Raw genomic sequence first — 18,293 nt, forward strand, 5'->3', positions numbered from 1 at the left:
AGATAAAGATAGACCCTCAGCACCACTGACCCTAAACCCACACTTTCTATGCCCCGAGGACTTCTTTTGCCTACTCAGGGTTCTCCCAAGAACCAGTGCAAAGCCCGCTGAGGCTTGCTCCTCTGGATAATACTCCCAACCGCTTTCATCTCTCAGCAACTGATCTGATTCTTATTCCTTGAGGAACTGACTCTGCTTAGCTCCACTGCTAAAGATGCTAATCATTAATGTTACCTGCTGAGCTAACGATTTTGCATTTCAGTATTTTGATGGAGAAGATTTCCTGAGTCAATGTCTTATCCCAAAGGCAAATCAAGGAGAAAGACAAGACTTCTGAACAGGGTTCACACTGACATTGACCCCAACCCACTCTTTCATCTTTTACTTAGAGATGTGCTGCTTTGCCCATCACACTGGCTGCTTCCAATAGAAACCACACAGAAACTGAAGTTGCAGAAAAACTGTTGATGGCCTATAAGGTTCTGCACTGGCGGCTGCAACACAGTCTCCAGAGCTTCCTCCTGCCTCTTTTGCTCCAAACAGCAGTGCGCAGCTGTCAGCCCAGAGGGGACGGCTCACTGTGAAGGGAAATTTCTGGATTGTTTTGCAATCTCATTTTAGGTATAATGTTTGCTCTTGTTTTTCTTGGGTGCTGAAGCCAATAAAAATAAGACCTTCTCAGTAGACAAACCGAGAGAGAGAGAGAGAGAGAATGTGTGTGTGTTGGGGGTAGAGGAAGATTGGAAGTCAATGAGGAGGGAAGCTGAGAGATCAAAGAAAATAAAAACATCAGGAAAATAGGGCCTGGTGGTCAGAGAAAAAGGTATAGCTCCATATCCCCCCTTTTAAATAGGATATATTAACTTTATTTTATTTACAGAAGTTAAGGAAGAAACATCAACTCAGATCCAAGTATGTTATAAGGGAGGTGCACTGTCATGTAGACATTTGGGACATGCCCACCCCATTCAGACGGGCTTGTTTCAAAGCACTATCCTGGCCCCTTCCTTCTTTAGAAGCTAGCTAAGTACTGCCCAATGCAAGGACTGGGGCATCTCCATCCCCAAAGTGCCAAAAATCCAATATAATTTGTAGTCATCTGACATGGTAAAGTTCATGCCTTATATGTTTGAGGCCCTACTTTATGCTAAATCCCTAGCAAGCACTGTAGCACTGAAGTTCATCAATTTGCTCAAGCAGGACCAGTAACGTCTCCATTGTAAGACTTGTGATTTCTGTATTAAGCATATCGAATTTGCCATGGGGAGCTTGTCAGGTTCTGCTGTGCGGTCAGGATACTTTCCGTAGCTTGCCGGGCTCTCCGAGAGGAGCAGAGGAATCGAACCCAGGTCGGCCACATGCGAAGCAAACGCCCTACCTGCTGTGCTATTACTCCAGTCCACACTAGCACAGAAGAGAAAAACAACACACACACACACACACACACACACACACACACACACACACACACACACACATCTCTGTTTAAAACTAAACAGTGCCTGGTGTCTCAGTGTCTCCTACTGTAAATCTGTGTCCCACATAAAATAACGAGAGTCTAAAGAATTCCAATAGTCCCAGCAATGTGCCCTGAGCTAGAGAGAGAGTACTGAGTATAGGGCAGGAGAGCAAACACAGCTCTCTCATTTCTGAATCCTGCCTCATCAGTCTCAGAGCAGAGCTGAATTTTCTTTTCTTACAATTCAGAATCAGAAATGACAGCAAGAGGAATGAAAATATCTTGGCACCTCTCAAGTCCCCATCCTACTGCAGGACTGAGTCTAAGGTACCGGCACTCTGCCTTCCCCCTCTTTGAAGTACAGAGATGCTAGGTTAGCAAACCCTACTGAAGTCACAGAAACTGCAGAAGCCGGAGATGTCTTTGTCCCAACTGACTTCCGATCAAGAACGTGAACATGCGAGGACACCAGACTGAAGCCAGATAGACCCAATCTGTTTCCCTGGGGAGAAGTAGGGGTCTACAGCCTCAGCTCTGGCAGGATTCCCCACCACAGAAAGATCTGCTCTATCCAGATGTGCCAAAAGAAACTTTGTAAAGGCTCTGACTCCCCAACAGACATGAGGATACAAGCAAACTCCAGTATAGAAAAAGGAGAGTTGGCATTACAATCAAGTTGATCCCAGGACTCTAGGCGGAAGGAAGAAAGATCTAGTTTTAAAAGAGAGAGAGAGAGAGAGAGAGACATGGTGGGGTTGGAGTGATAGTGCAGTGGGTAGGGTGTTTGCCTTGCACATGGCCAATACAGGTTCGATTCCCAGCATCCCATATGGTCCCCCAAGCACCACCAGGAGTAATTCCTGAGTGCAAAGCCAGGAGTAAGCCCTGTGCATCGCCAGGTGTGATCCAAAAAAAAAACAAAGGAAAAAAGAGATGGGGGGTGCAGAGAGAGAGAGAGAGAGAGAGAGAGAGGAAATAGACAGTTTTGAGAAGTAGAGATGTGGATTTCAATAAGAAAAGATAGCCCTGTGGGAAATAGTAGCTTTGGTAATTTTCTAAGAAGACAAAAATAACTCTGAATGTTCTCTTTGGTGGCTGGAAGCATCCCTGGACTTCTGGAGGCTCTTGTTATCATCAGACTTGTCTTCTCATTCAGGTATTTTCGTCAAATAACTTGAGTGGAGTTGGCATTTGCTTCAGTCAAGCAATCTCCAAAATGTACCAATAAACCAATTTGAAGGTAAGGGCCCTACATAAAAGGGAGAGCCTCTGAGGGAGAGGGTGCTATTTCACTCACAGATCCATTCTTTTTTTTTTTAATTTTATTAGTGAAGCACCATGAGGTACAGTTGTAGATTTACAAATCTTTGTGCTTGGGTTTCGATTATACAATGATCAAATACCCATCCCTCCACCAGTGCCCATTTTCCACCACCAGGGATAATATCCCCCCCAACCCCCCTCCCACCCTGCCTCTGTGGCAGGGCAATCCCCTTTGTTCTCTCTCTCCTTTTGGGTGTTGTGGTCTGCAAAAGAGGCACTGAGTGGCAAACATGTTCAGTCCATAGTCTACTTTCAACATGCATTTCCCCTCCTGGGAGGATCCTCCAAACACCCTTTATTTGGTGCTCCCTTCTCTATCTGAAATGCCCTTTCCCCTAGAATACCCGGCTGGCCTCTAAGCTATGGAGTAATCCTCCTGGTGTTGATCTCAGCTATTCTTGGGTATTAATCTCATATTTTGTTGCTTTATATCCCCCAGATGAATGCAATCTTTCTATGTCTATCCCTCTCTTTCTGACTCATTTCGCTTAGCATGATACTTTCCATATTGTACCACTTGTATATAAATTTCATGACTTCATCTTTTCAAAGAGCTACATAGTACTCCATTGTGTAGATGTACCAAAGTTTCTTTAACCAGTCATCTGTTCTTGGGCACTCAGGTTTCTTCCAGTTTCTGGCTATTGTAAAGAGTGCTGCAATGAACAAACAAGTGCAGATGTCACTTCGACTACACATTTTTGCCTCTCTGGGGTATATTCCCAGGAGTGGTATCACTCACAGATCCATTCTTAGGCAGCCCTGTTTGCCCTGCGCCCAATAAGTCAAACATACTCTCTTTTCTCAGTGGAGCATAGCTGGAATCCTGCTGTCTCTCCGGCAACTTTTGAGATGTTGTTAAAGCAGGTTCTGTCTTCATAGGAGAAAGGAAACAAAACTTCAGTGCTCTGAAGTGATGAATTCAAGGTCACAGTGAGCTAAGAATCCCTGCCTCAATTACAAACTTAAAAAAAAACCACCTACCTCATTCCACTCATTCTGGATAAAACTTGTGTTAAAGTTGCTTAAAGCAGAGCAAATTCAGAAGGGGTTATATGGATATAGAACCAATACTTCAGGAACTGAGCCGAAATATTGGTTTTCAAAGACACAGGGCCTTCTTTCTGGTCCTATATGAGAAATTGGTAAGAATATTTAGGAAGAGGCCAGATCAATTAGAAAATGATGAAACAGGTGATTTCTAAAAAGTCTTGTTAAGAGCTAAAGTAAATAAAATATTTCCAAGAAGGCAGTGAAAATTTTAAAAAATCATATAAAAACAGGAGATACGAATAAACAGACACAGTAAGGCATCTTTAAATACAAATCCTTCCAAAACAAATTATCAACTATTGTGCATCCAAATTCCCTCTTGTCTTTTTCTTTGGGGAGTGCTTGGGGGCCATGTCTGAAAGAGTCACAGAGACTCTGAGGTGGCAGGGATCAAACCCAGGACTCTGGATGCAGAACAAGCACTTCAGCCCTCCGAGTCATCTCCCTGACCACATACCACCACTACCACCACCATTTCCCCTCAGCTCAGTCCTAAGGGACCAAAGAAATATGGTTGCTTACTCTCTAAGTCAATATTGCAAAAGCAACGCAGAATTATTCAAAACTGTATTCGCTTACAGTACCTTTGTTTTGCTTAAAAATCATATTAGCCCAGGAAAAAATATGCATGAATATCAGACATCTGTGAACCCCGTTCTTGGTCTCACTCCTCTCATAGTGGGTTATAAAACACTCCAAACACTTCCAAGTTCACAATTACTCAGTAGCTGGCTCTTTCCCCTAGGGTGAAGCGGTTTAAAATGCCTCAGGACAATCCTGGTCAAGGGTAATCCTGAACTAGTGCCCATAGGGCCTTTTATTTTATTTTTTTTTATTTTTTAATTTTTATTAGTGAGACACCATGAGGTACAGTTATAGACTTACAAATTTTTGTGCTTGGGTTTTAATTATATAATGATCAAATACCCATCCCTCTACCAGTGACCATTTCCCACCACCACAGATCCCAGTATCCCTCCCACCCCCCCATCTAACTCTGCTTCTGTGGCAGGGCATTCCCTTTTGTTCTCTCTCTCCTTTTGGGTGTTGTGGTTTGCAAAAGAGGCAGAGCCTTTTAGATACAGTTATTCTGTAAGAAGGACCTCACTTCCTTCTCATCAAGGACATTTCTCAGGAGCAGAGGGATTGGGGTGTTTGGCTACTAAAAGGCAAAGTTCTTTAGTAGGATCAGTTTGACTTGTTAACCAGTAATTCATGCTTTTTATAATTTAATTTTATTTTTTTTATTGAATCACTGTGAGCTACAGTTGCAAAGCTTTCATGATTGAGATTCAGTCATAAAATGCTCGAAAACCCATCCCTCCACCAGTATACATTTTCCACCACCAATGTCTCCAGTATCCCTCCCCCACTTCCTCCTGACCCCACCCCCTACCTCTATGGCAGTTGACTGGGATGCTAACTTTATCCCCCTTCCAGTTTAATGGGTACTTTTTTGGTTCCTTTCCAGTTTGGGGTTTTGGAGATTTTTTTTTTCTCAAGCGGCTGGAGCGATAGCACAGCGGGTAGGGCATTCGCCTTACAAGCGGCCAACATGGTCGACCCGAGTTCGATTCCTCCGCCCCTCTCGGAGAGCCCGGCAAGCTACCGAGAGTATTCGATATGCCAGGCACAGTAACAACAAAGTCTCCAATGGAGACGTTACTGGGCCCACTCGAGCAAATCGACGATCAACGGGAGGGCCTTTACCTTTACCATTTACCTTTTTCTCAAGCATAAGGCTGATACAAACACTTTTTTTTTTGCAAGAACAAATAAATAAAAATCAGACCAACTCTGAGAAGCGAAGGGGAGAAAAGGAAACTGTAAAGGTGGGAAGTGATATTGGGAGCCCCAGAGTGTGGGACTCTCAGAATTTTGTTCCTGTAACTTCAAACTGACTTCAGCAGGCCGGTTCTCCAAAGGCAGACACCTGGGATATCTGGGGTCCACATCCCAGGACCCCCTCTTTAAACTACCCATTATTATTCAGGCCACACGCTGCCATCCCTGGAGGGAAAGTCATTCCTTTGCTTCTCCCATCTCTGCCCGAGGACTCCTGAAGGAAAGGGGTCAAAAGTAGGAGTCTGGGGGCTGGAGCAATAGCACAGCAGGTAGGGCATTTGTCTTGCACGCTGCTGACCTGGGTTCAATTCCCAGCACCAACAGGAGTGATTCCCTGAGGATCTTTGTGTGTGACCCAAAAAGAAAAAAAAAGACCTCAAACAACTGTTATGTAAATAGGTTCCAGCAAGGAAATGGGGAGAAGCCAGCCGGAGAGTAAGTATAAGCTACAGAGAGAAAGAAACTTTCCGATTGGGCTCTGGAGAGAGAAGACTGCCTCAGTCCCAGTTCAGGATCTGCCTCCGTCCCTGGGCAGGAAGCAATCTGGATTCTTAGCCCAAGTGCCTTTTCTTGCCCCTGGAGAGCAGTAAATTTAGAGGAAGGAGGACAACTTTCTACAAGGAGAGCTAAATTAGGCCTCTATTGCCAATCTTTAATTGAAACAAGTAGAAACGAAGGCCCACGTCACGTGGAGCTGTGTTTTAATGAACTCGGTGGGGGAGTGAGGGGGTTGGCACGGAGAAGGTTTCGGTATTATTCTCAAAACAATAAGCTGAGACTTGGGAATGTTTCCCTTTATTTCTTTTTTTTGGTGGAGGGAGCAGGGAAATCAGGAGGGTGGGGGAGGAAAATATCTTCTCCCTGGCACTCTGAAAGCAGGAGACAGTGCCAGCCGCTCCACCAACTGTCTGCAGAGAGGGTAATTGTCACCCTTCTCACCCTAAACTTCGTGCTTGCATATCAGTGGCTGGCAGGTTTATCTGCTTCTGAGCAGCTTCAGAGCCACGTCAGTGACACCAGCTATAGCGTCAGCAGGAGCAATTGGACAGAGATGATGCTCCAGCCAGCAAGGGGGGCAGGGGAGGGAAAATTTTATCCTTATAGAAGTCTTATTGTGCTTTCCCTCTCCCTCTCCCCGCCCTTTTCTTCTCCCTCCCCGCTTCTTCCTCATTGATTTCAGTAACTGCCAGTGATTTCCAAAGGCCAGAAGAGGACATGGAGTTTTACACTGTCATTTCAAGGTTTGTGGTACAGGAGCAGTTAGCTAACATACTGTGCTTACGCATCAAACCCCTTGTTCAGAATCTGCCCCCTACTCAGGAGAGGGTGGCTTCAGGAGGATCTGAAGACAGAGCCAGGATGAACCCCACACCTCCTTCCAAATGCCCAAAGCCCCACTGCAGTGGCCAAGTGTCCACTGTCCACACCTCCAGTAAAAAAACAGTAACCCTGTGTCTTGATGTCACTGGGATTTCTAGCCACTTCTTTGTTGGTCACTATCATAATAAGCAGGAATTGGATGTGGGACCACTATAAAAATACAATTTTCAAAGTTGGTTTAAAGACTCTATTTTCTGCAATGACAGTGTTCTAAAGCTCCATGGGGCAAGGAGATGATTTTATTTCTTTATAATTTATCAACCCCTTCCTGTCAAGGGCCATGTTACGTTGAGGAGCTTTGCTATGACTTACACACTATGTCCAAAATTCTTTCAGAGATACTGTTTTGGGGATAGAAAGAAACACTGAGGTAAAGAGGTGACTTCCAATTGAACTAATATTCTTGAACTTCAGCACATTCCAAATAGAAAATCTCACAAATTTCTGGTTCTCCTAAAAGCAGTGATAACAAGACAAAATTCTATGCAAATGGGAAACTTAGAGTCACTGGGTTCAAAGAAATAATTTTGTCTAGTTTGTGCTTCTAGAGGGAGAGTGTCAGAGTTCAGAAAGAGGCAATTCTCATCTCAGTACATTCATAAGACTATAACCTCTGGACTAAGTGTTCAATGTGAGGCACTAGTGAAGATTTAATTTATCATTATGTAATGACAGTTCTCAGGACCTTGCTGGACAACCCTGGGCTCAGTCACATGATTTATTTTGCCTCAGTTTCATCACCTATTATCTCTACTAGGAGCCAAAGGGGGAAATGCTAAGCTGTGTTACAAGGTTACTAAGAAACGGTACTAAACAACACCTGATTTGATTGCTAGAAGAAAAAGAATCAACAATGTCACATTTGTAGTCACTGTCCCATAGTTATTTCCAGAACCCCCTCTCAGTCATACAGCACCTCTGCAAACGGGATTCTGAGTTTGGGTCCTAGAATTCCACAGGATGTGGGCCATGGATGGGTTTTCAAGGAGTCCACCTGCATTGATCTCTAAGGCAAGCAGCCTGACACAAGGATGACCCCCACACTGCCTTCCAAATGCCCAGAGCCCTACTCTAGTGGCCAAGCATCCACTATCCTCACCTACAGTGAAGACAATAGTAACCCTGTGATTTGACGTCACTGGGATTTCTAGCCGCTTCTTTGTTGGTCGCTGTCCTAATAAATAAGCAGGATATCATCACCAAGCACTGCTGCACACAGCAAAGCCTTGCTTCCAGGTATACCAAAAACCCAGGGGTGCTGTTTACCCTGAAGGCCCCGGGAAACATGTAATGTAGGGACTAGGTCTTCTCTTCAATGCTGACTCCGACATAAGCAAATTTCTTCTATCAACAATGTTGAGAAGACCTCAGTAACCAGGATGAAACAATAATAATCTAGACAGGGGAAACTTGAGCTACCACCAGGCCAGGACCAAGGACACCTGTTGTGGGAGAGCCTGGGGCTTGGACCATTCCACAGGGCTTGGGGAAGCACCAGCAGCTTCACAAGGAGGGTTATGCAGAAGCACCGCGGCAGGGTCATCTTGTGTGCCTGTGGAGTGTAAGAGGTGAGGATGGCATCTGGGACTGCAGATCAGTCCCAGGACAAAGATACACCAGAAGGGTGATTGGAGCCTTCTGTGTCCCCCAAGTGTGACCCAAGTCCCAACCGTGAAAGAGGAACCATGTTCTGAAGAGAAACAAAAGAAAATCCTAAGGAAGCACTGAAGAAGTAGAGGAAAGGACCCCAAAGAAGCAAATAAAGCTAAGCAGGGGTCTTCAGCTAGTCGGTCAAATGGGGGCACTTCAAGATAAGGCGCCAGAGAGAAAGAGGAAAGAATTCCGCTGGGAGGGATTTTTCAGTTAGCGCACACACTATCATCCAACACTTAGCGAGCAATTTACACTTGGCCAAACATTGTGACATTCACTATCTCATTTCATCCTTACCACCCGGAAACGGGCTGAAATATTTTCTCCACTTGACCCCTGAGAAAACTGAGTCGCGAGAGGGTGGGTAATGCGATTGGCTCAAGGTCACCTGGCCCAAATCGGAGCTGGGGCGCACCTCGACGCCCCATCCCCTTCTTCCACCTCACCGCATGCCCCCTGGTAGTCGTTCACCTTGAAGGGCTTTACCTTAACTCCGAATGGGGCGAGATGGACTTGGCTACAACAGACTCCCCCTCCCCCACCACCCCCTTAAGATGTGGGAGGAGCAGCAGCCTCCGGTGCCAGAGAGGGGACCTGAGTGACGCGAAGCCACAAACCGGGGTTTCCCTCTCCAGCGAGGCTCCTCGCTAGGAGCAAGCGGCAGAAGCCTGAGCTCTGACCCGCGGGGCGAGCAACCAGCAGGGGCCGGTTCGGGGCTGAACGAGCGAGGGTTGGGGGAACTGGGTGAATTCCTGCCCCGCGATCCCGGGACTGAAACGGGGCGCCCGCCACTCCCGCTGCGCTCGCCACGCTCGCTCGTGCCCCGCCAGCTTTTCGGTGCAGACGCCCCAGCATGGGGGGCGCCCCGGAGGAGGCGAAAGAGAGCTGGGGTGGGAGTGTTGGGGAAGACAGAGAGGGCCGATTTGGGGGGTCAGATCCTCCCACTTGTGATTCCCCGGGTCCGGTTAAACCAAGGAGCTGAGCCCCGGTTGGAAGTTTGGGTATCCAAGGATTCCCATCTAGCGGCAAGTTGTCCCGGCGACCGAACAGAGGTGGAGATGGAGGTCTGGGGTGCGGGGTGGCGGGCGGGGAAGAAAGAAGAGGCAAGGAGAAGGGGGGCCCTTAGCACTGGTCGGCCCCTCGCGGCCGCGCGGGCTAGGTGGCCAGAACGCCTCTGCAGCGGGCGGGTGCGGAGCCCGCGCCGGGCACCCGGCACCACCGGGCACCGCGCAGCCGGCACCGCGGCGCAGCGCAGCCCCTCCTCGCTCGCATCCGCGCTCCTCCCCACCTGCCCGCCGCCTCGCCCGGGCCGCCGAAACTCACAGTCCGCAGGAACTGGATCTCGTCCTCGCCTCCTTCTCCCCCTTCGGCCATGGCTCCCGAGGCGTCGGCGGGGCCCCAGCCTCGGGCACCTCCGCTTCCCCGGGCAGCCGCTCGGCGCGCGCCGGCTGCTGCTGCGCTCTTTCTCCTCCTCCTCCTTCTCCTCCTTCACGGCTTCCTCTCCTCCTCCTTCTCTTCCTCCTCTTCCTCCTCCTCCTCCTCCTCCTTCTCCTCCTCTTCCTCCTCCTCCTCCTCCTCCTCCTCCACCTCCACCTCCTCCTCCTCCTCCTCCTCCCGCCTCTGGCTCCGTCTCAGCTGCGCCGAGCTAAGCTCCGACCATATAGGGAGCTGGGCTAACACTCCACTGCACTGCAGAGCGCCAGCGCCAACCCAGCAGCCCGCCTACCCCTCTCGCCTCTGCCCCAGCCAAGCGCGCCGCGGCCGCTGGTCGAGCGGGACTGGGGAGCGCAGCGCTGGGCGCGCGGCGCGGGCGGGGGCGGCGCGGGCGGCCGTGGGGGGGGGGGGGGGCTTGGGGCCTCCCCCGCAGCGCCCCACTCAGCACCGCTCTGCACCCCCAAACCCCCCACACCCCGGCGTAGGCGCCCGCCCCGCGGCCACCGGAGTGTGCCCCCTGCCCAGCTTCGATTCACAAACAAAGGCCAGTTGCTCGAGTGTGCGGAGACTGGACGTCGAGCTCCTGGCTGTGCCCACTTGGCCCTCTTGGGAGTGTGTGTGTGTGTGTGTGTGTGTGTGTGTGTGTGTCTGTCTGTCTGTCTGTTTGTTTGGGAAACTCTGATCCTTGACTTGGACCTCAATGTTTTGTTGGGACCCAAGCGGTAGAAAACTGAGAGGTCTTTGGAAAGGCAGAAAATTATAAAATACATATATAAAATAAAAACACACACAACAGTCGTGCAGGGATGAGGCTAAGTGTCCATTCAAAACTAAGTTTGTAGTGCCCCGGAGATTCCATTCTGTGCCATAAGAGAACCCCTTCCACTGTCCAGAAAACAAAACAGCAGTACCAAACCCCTTGTCTGTCCACTGTTACTGGAGAAAATGACCTCTAGTAACCCAGGAAGCTTGAGGGGCTCCCCATGGAATATTGAGAGATTCGGTGGCATCAGAATCCTCCTTCCCCTCCTCCTCTCCTAAACTTACTCTGCAATTTAAGGATACTACTGGTGCCTTTGAACTGGCACAGAGGGTCCTGCATTAAGAGGGACACGGGTCAGGTCCTTGGGCAGCTGACATCCCCTCAGTCTTCTGGTTTTCCAGGATTTGAGGCTGTTAAGCTGAGAGCATAGGGTGCCCCCTTCTGTCTGTGGTCTGGAAACTGCCGAGAAGCTTCAAGAGATAGGAAGAAGGGATGCAGAACTACACTGAAGAGTAACCAGAAGAAAGTGGGTGATGGACGATTCTGGGTGATGATGACCATGAACATGGGAAGCTCCCAGCTTCCTTGTGCATGAGCTCACTCTTTTAATTCTTCCCAAGATCTTTATCCTGAGTTCCTGACCCACTTTTTCTACTGGACAGCAGAAAGGTTCAGAAACGTTTTCCTCATATTGCACCCAAACTGCTTTCTTTTAAAGTCTTCACCTCTTCCCAAATGTCTCTGCTGAGTCTCTTCTTTTGGGGGAGTGGGAGGAAGACCCGACGGTGTTCAGGTGTTGCTCCTGGCTCGGCACTCATGAATTACTTCTAGCTGTGCTTGGCGGATCATATGGGATGCCCAAGATGGCATCTGAGTCAGCCAGGTGCAAGGCAAACACCCTACCCACTATACTATCACTCCGACTTTTCTTCTGAAACCTGCCTAGAGTAAGTCAAACTGTATGTCTGTGATCCTTCACTTACTAAAAGCCACCTACCTATATGCTCACCTCTACGGTCTTACGCTTCATCCATTTTTCTCACCTCCTAACTGAAGAACCACCTAGGATGACTTGCCTAAGACCCAGACTTAGATCACTGTGCCGCTGATGGTTCCTGCAGTTTTGTGGTTTTGGATCCCTTGGTGCCACAAGTGTCTCTAGCCCGCCATAACCACACATGTGCAGGCACTGAAACCACTGGGTGCAAGGCCCTGTGAGCACAAATAAGAGAGTGTGTTCCCTAGCCAATACCATAGACAAAAGTCAAATGTGTGAGCACCACATTGAGGCATGTGTGTGCATTTTTGTCATGGCAACAAAACAACAAAGGGACTGCATATAAAAAGAGAGTATTTATTGGGCAGGAGCAATAGTACAGGTGGTAGGATGATTGCCTTTCTCGGGGCTGACCTGGCATCTCATATGGTCCCTCCAAGCATCGCCAGGTGTAATTCCTGAGTGCAGAGCCAGGAGTAAACCCTGTGCATCGCTGGGTGTTACCCAAAAAGGCAAAAAATTAAAAAATTAAAAGAGAGTATTTGTATTTAAATGTGCTTTTAAAAAAAATTCCTTACCTCCACCATCCCCAATAGCACAGCTTACAGAGTTTACTTCACCTCTGATGGTCTTACTGAAAGTATGAGAGTGTCTTCTTCCCCCTAAATTGAAGTGTCCCTTCCCTTGCAGACAGTTTTTACTTGTAGTCTAATTGGATTGGATTTAGTGCAGCACCAATGACATGTATTGAGTTTGCATTTAACTAGAATTTTTAGTAGCCTTTTTTATTTCCACATGAAGCAATCATATAAGCTTCTCAATCTTGGCTATGTCCACATACCTAAGCCAGCTTTAAAAAAATCCCTTTCCAATATATTTCCTTTTATTAATTTCTGTCTGTGTATTTAAAATATCTTTATTTTGAGGCCGAATTAAAGGTCCATAAAGCATGACCGTGGCTGTGTGGGTAGTGGGACACATCATAAGACACTTAATACCCACCTTCCAGGATTGCCGCACCATATTTGATAGGGTTCAAATATGGTTTGAACCATTGGAACCTACAAGGGCGATTAGAGGCCGCCCCAAAAGCCTCTATCACTCTTGGAGAGACTGGCAAGCTACCGAGAGTATTCTGCCTGCACAGCAGAGCTGGAAAGCTATCCATGGAGTATTCGATATGCCAAAACCAGTAAATACAATGGGTCTCATTCCCCTGACCCTGAAGGAGTCACCAATACGGCAGCATTGAGAAGGATGTGGAAGGAGAGGCTGATAAAATCTCAAGACCAAACTAGGCTGCCAAAACAAAGAAAGACAAAAATGATTGTCTGTATTTTCAATGCACATACACTGGCATCAGATGCATCCATCAAGGACCTGATGGTACAAGCGCAAAAGATCAAGTATGACATCATTGGTCTGACCAAGACAAGAAAGCATCAATCACATCACGCAGTTTTTGACTCTGGAGAAGAACTGTTCCTCAGAACATGTGACAAAAGAGGCGTCGGAGGCGCGGGTGTCCTTTTCAACATGAACTTGGCCATGAGCTTTGATTCATTCGAATGCCTAACAACCTGAATCGGGCGATTATAGATATAGATATAGATATGGCTCACTGTCGGCAGTTTCAATCTTCATTGTCTATGCATCAACATCCAATTATGATGAAGGAAAAATTGAGAAATTCTACATGGAGCTGGAGAAGTTCTATAAAGAAGACCACACCTTCTACAAGATCATTGTGGGTGATTTTAATGCCAAGATAGGACCGAGAAGATCAGCTGAAGAACTCCACATCGGGACCCATGGCCTAGAATGGAACGAACAGGGTGAGAGACTGAGTTCATCATGTCGACCAAGATCATCCATGGTAACTCAAGATTCCAGAAGGCCGAATCCAAACATTGGACATGGGAGTCTCCTGGTGGACAGTTCCACATCAAAATTGACCACATCATATTCAATCAACGGTTTTGCCTGACTGATGTTGCTGTTGTCCCAAAATTTCAAACAGGATCGGACTGCCATCTCCTTCGTGCAACTACACAACCTCTGCTTTGCTGATGACATCATTCTAATAACACCAAACATTAGTCAAGCAGCACAAATGCTGGCCAACTTCTACCGTGAGTGTGGAAAGGTCGGACTACAGCTGAATCTCACAAAGACAATGTTTATGAGAAACAGTTTCGTTCCTGATGTTCCATTCGCTCTCAACAGAACGACCATCTCCGAATGCAACAGTTATGTGTACCTAGGTCGAGAAGTCAACATGACAAATGACTTGGCACCTGAGTTGCGCAGGAGGAAGAGATCAGCTTGGACCGCCTTCAAGAGCGTTGAAAAAAATAGTTAAGAGGATGAAGAACCTCTGGCTCCAGGCACATCTCTTTGATTCCACTGTTTTTCCTGCATTAACATACGCCGCAGAGACCTGGGCCATATGAAAACAGGATGAGAACTCTATTCAGGTCTCCAAAAGAGGAATTGAAAGAGCTATGCTTGGAGTATCATGCTTCACTCAAATGAGAGAAAGAATCTGAAGTTCCGACCTCCATCAATGGTCAAGAATCAGGGATGCTGTCTCGTTTGCCAAGGCATTGAAAATCAGATGGGCTGGACACCTAATGAGTTTTGTAGAGGACCGCTCGACTAGAGCCATTACTGACTGGATTCCATGGGACGTCAAAAGACCGTGTGGCCGCCCACCTACAAGATAGTCAGACTTCTTCTTCAAGACCCTGAACAATTGGTTTGAGGCTCTTCGTGTTTCTAGAAAGAACAGATGACATTGGGCTATACTAGCACGTGGCAGGGACAAAGGGAGACGTTACTGGTGCCCGTTTGAGCAAATCAATGATTAATGGGAAGTCAAGTGATGAAGCGAGGGCAGGACCTTGTATGTAGCTGACCTGAGTTTGATCCCCAGCACCCCATATCTATGCCCAAGCCTTGTCAATAGTGATCTCTGGTAGATGAGCCTGAAGCAAGCCCTGAGCACAGCCACATGAGGCCCCCTGAAACTTTAGTTTTATTATTAGAACCAACATTGGCATATCTACTGATGCCTTTGGGGGGTTAACTTGCAGTTTTTTCTTATGATTATGTAATAGTCAACCAACTACCTAAATCCGTTATTTATACCCCAAATTTCTTCTGGTTTATAAGAAAACTGAAAATCCCATTCCATGAGCTTATTTGAAGTCAAGATACATGAGACAGGACAAAATCTGCTTTATCAGACAAATACCTTTCCACAACAGGAAGTGGGAAAGCGCTAGAACATGATTAGCACAGTCACTTGGATTCCTTGGGGCCCTTGTGTTCCTTTAGTGTGTTCAAAGTGAGTTGATTCATTAATCAGGCTCATTTTAATCTTGGCCTATAGTTTGTGAATGGAGCTCTGAGGGGAAGTAAAACACATTAATCTATAGTTTATTCACTAAGATTTTCCCAAAATTTACCAATAATGATGTGTTGTCAAGTTATCAAAGCATTTTCATAGTTTAGTATTTGGCAGTCAAAATCCTCCAAAACAATTGAAAGAATGGGAAAAGAATAAAGAATGGAAAGGAAATAGATTAATGATAATATGTAAAAATATAAATATATGTATGTATAAACACATATATACATTGTGAGACTTATTACTGTTTTTGGCATTTCGAATACACCACAGGTAGCTTGCCAGGCCCTGCCATGCAGGAGGAATACTCTTGGTAGCTTGCCGGGCTCTCCAAGAGGGACAGAGGAATCAAACCCGGGTTGGCCACGTGCAAGGCAAACACCCTACCTGCTGTGCTATCGCTCCAGCCCATATATACATAGAGAGAAACATAGATAAACAGATGGATTTTAGACGATGGTCCTGGATATTGCTTTGTTATTCATTGAATACAGAAGAGAATAAGATTAAGTTACTTGTCTCAGTTTCACATCTGGTTGTTGTCAGCACTGGCATTTAGGCTTGGATTGCATGCCTCTCAAATCTAATACTAATTTCTTTGTAGGACTTTTTACACTACACCACTTTGTTCCTTGGGCCATAGAGTGGAGATTCCTCAGACTTATATCCCTTGTATCCATCACCTACAGTCCTACATATCAGGTCTGTTGCTCCACACCCTGTATTTTAAATAGAAGCTCTTCCCAAATTTTAGGTGAGAACTCTAGCACTTGGACATTAGGTCTTATAGAATATGGCAGCTACTTTGTTCTCATCAGAAATAAAACAAGCCTCTAAGCTTTAAGGCCCCTGGATAAAAGCTCTCAGATATTATTAGGGCTGCAGTGCCCACTGGGAAATAAAATACTCCAGAATGCTGAACTTGTTAGCATAAACCCCCCAAATTAATAGCATTTAAATTTGAAGTGCTATGCTATCAATTATCAATAATAGCTAGAAAGCACATGTTAACAACCTGGCCATTAAGGTCTAGAAAATTTATACTTTTAATATTTTTCTATAGCTGAACCTTTTCAAAGGCTGGAGAAAATTTGAAAACTGATTATTAAAAGAAGTTCACATATTTATTTTCCCAAACTCTGTCAGATTCTTGATCTGAACCAATACTTCTAAGGATTTCCCACACATTAGAGAATCCCTTATATTTATTTTCATAGCAATATTGATACACCTTCAAAATACTAAAGGGAAACAGACCATAATCTTTCAGCTTCTCCTTTGCTATGCTCTATTATTCATGGTGACCAGTTGCCTAAGTGATGCTAATGCCGCCAATGAGGACTGTGAATTAAATTCTTGGAGGGTTAGTTAGCTTCACTCCATTTGCTGTCCAAAGACCCTGGTCCCTTCACTCTGCCTAAGAGTGTCACAAATATTTTAGCCATAGAAAAGGCAGGCCCAAGTCTGGTGACTTAAATAAGAATTATAATGCTTGGAGACACTGTATGTAAGAAGCTATATTTGTCAAAGATAGCCTTCATTTACAATATTACAAGCACATTAAATTTTATAAAACACTGACCCTGTGTTCAACAGACAATGCAGCCTCACCCCTTAACTATAGAACTCATTCATTTGCTGAAAATACATTCTCCAATTAATTGTGCTTTGGTCTGCACTGACTCAGGTTCTCTCAAGACAAAGCATAAAAGGAAATATTAGAATAATTGTGGAATTGAGGAATCTCTGCCAAATTCCATCTTTTTAAATACATCACCATATACATAAGTACTTTCCATATACTAACTCTGGATTTATTTTTTTATTAGTAAAGAGGAAAAGATAGAAACACCTCTCTGTATTTTTCTTTAAGTACTTAAATTATAAAGTTTTTTTTAATAGGTGTAAAGTAAAGGCCCTCCCGTTGATCATCGATTGGCTCGAGCGGGCCCAGTAACGTCTCCATTGGAGGCTTTGTTGTTAACTGTGTCTGGCATATCAAATACTCTCAGTAGCTTGCCGGGCTCTCCGAGAGGGGCGGAGAAATCGAACTCGGGTCGGCCATGTTGGCTGCATGCAAGGCAAACGCCCTACCCAAGAGTATTCAATATGCCAGACACAGTAACAACAAAGTCTCCAATGGAGACGTTACTGGGCCCGCTCGAGCAAATCGATGATCAACGGGAGGGCCTTTACTTACTTACTTTACTTTTTAATAGGTGAGAGAGCAAAGACATATTGTGACAAATTAAATCCATGAACAGAGGTAATTCTTAAAAGTAAGTCTGTCTTTATCTGATAGCCTGGGTTCTTTTTGTTGTTAAGAAATGATTGTGCGGGGGGGCTGGAGCTATAGCACAGCGGGTAGGGCATTTGCCTTGCACGCAGCTGACCTGGGTTCGATTCCCAGCATCCTATATGGTCCCCTGAGCACTGCCAAGGGTAATTCCTGAGTGAAGAGCCAGGAGTAGCCCTTGTGCATCACCAGGTGTGACCCAAAAAGCAAAAAAAGAAAGAAAGAAAGAAAGAAAGAAAGAAAGAAAGAAAGAAAGAAAGAAAGAAAGGATTGTGCTGGGGCTGGAGAGATAATACAGCAGATCGGGTGCTTGCCTTGCATGTGCCTGACCTGGGCTTGTTTGCTGTCATTCCGTAGAGTTTCCAACCACTGCCAGAAGTGACGGCTGAACAGACCCAGATGTAAGCCCTGAGCATTACCAGGTATTATCCTAAATATCAAGACTGGAACAGGAAAATATTTATTCTTGCTGATACATGTTTTATCTCATAAAAGATCATAGAATTAAAGGAAAATGTCTTTTAATTTTTCCTGTCACCTTTAGATGGAAAGATCACCTAATCCGGCCATAGTTAATATGTGAAAGGCACAATGGACTTGACCACTCAAAGAGGGCCTTTTTGTAGTCTTAACAGAGATGGAAAGTAACCGAGCATACCTGTAGAAGGCTGGTGGTAG

The 18,293-nt window shown here is 46.0% G+C and overlaps 1 protein-coding gene across 5 annotated transcripts in view; it reads right to left on the reverse strand.

Moving 5' to 3' along the window:
- The window catches only part of RYR3 (ryanodine receptor 3), a 631,292-nt gene extending 621,057 nt beyond the window's left edge, over positions 1-10,235 (reverse strand). For all 5 annotated transcript variants that reach the window (XM_056134221.1, XM_056134222.1, XM_056134220.1 and 2 more), the window contains exon 1: positions 10,037-10,235. In XM_056134221.1, the coding sequence (XP_055990196.1) occupies positions 10,037-10,087 (51 nt within the window). In that variant the 5' untranslated portion in view covers positions 10,088-10,235. The remainder of the gene's footprint in view (positions 1-10,036) is intronic.
- Positions 10,236-18,293: the final 8,058 nt, after the last annotated feature.

This window comes from Sorex fumeus, unplaced genomic scaffold, assembly GCF_029834395.1.
Source record: "Sorex fumeus unplaced genomic scaffold, SorFum_2.1 ptg000098l, whole genome shotgun sequence".
Lineage (NCBI taxonomy): Eukaryota > Metazoa > Chordata > Mammalia > Eulipotyphla > Soricidae > Sorex > Sorex fumeus.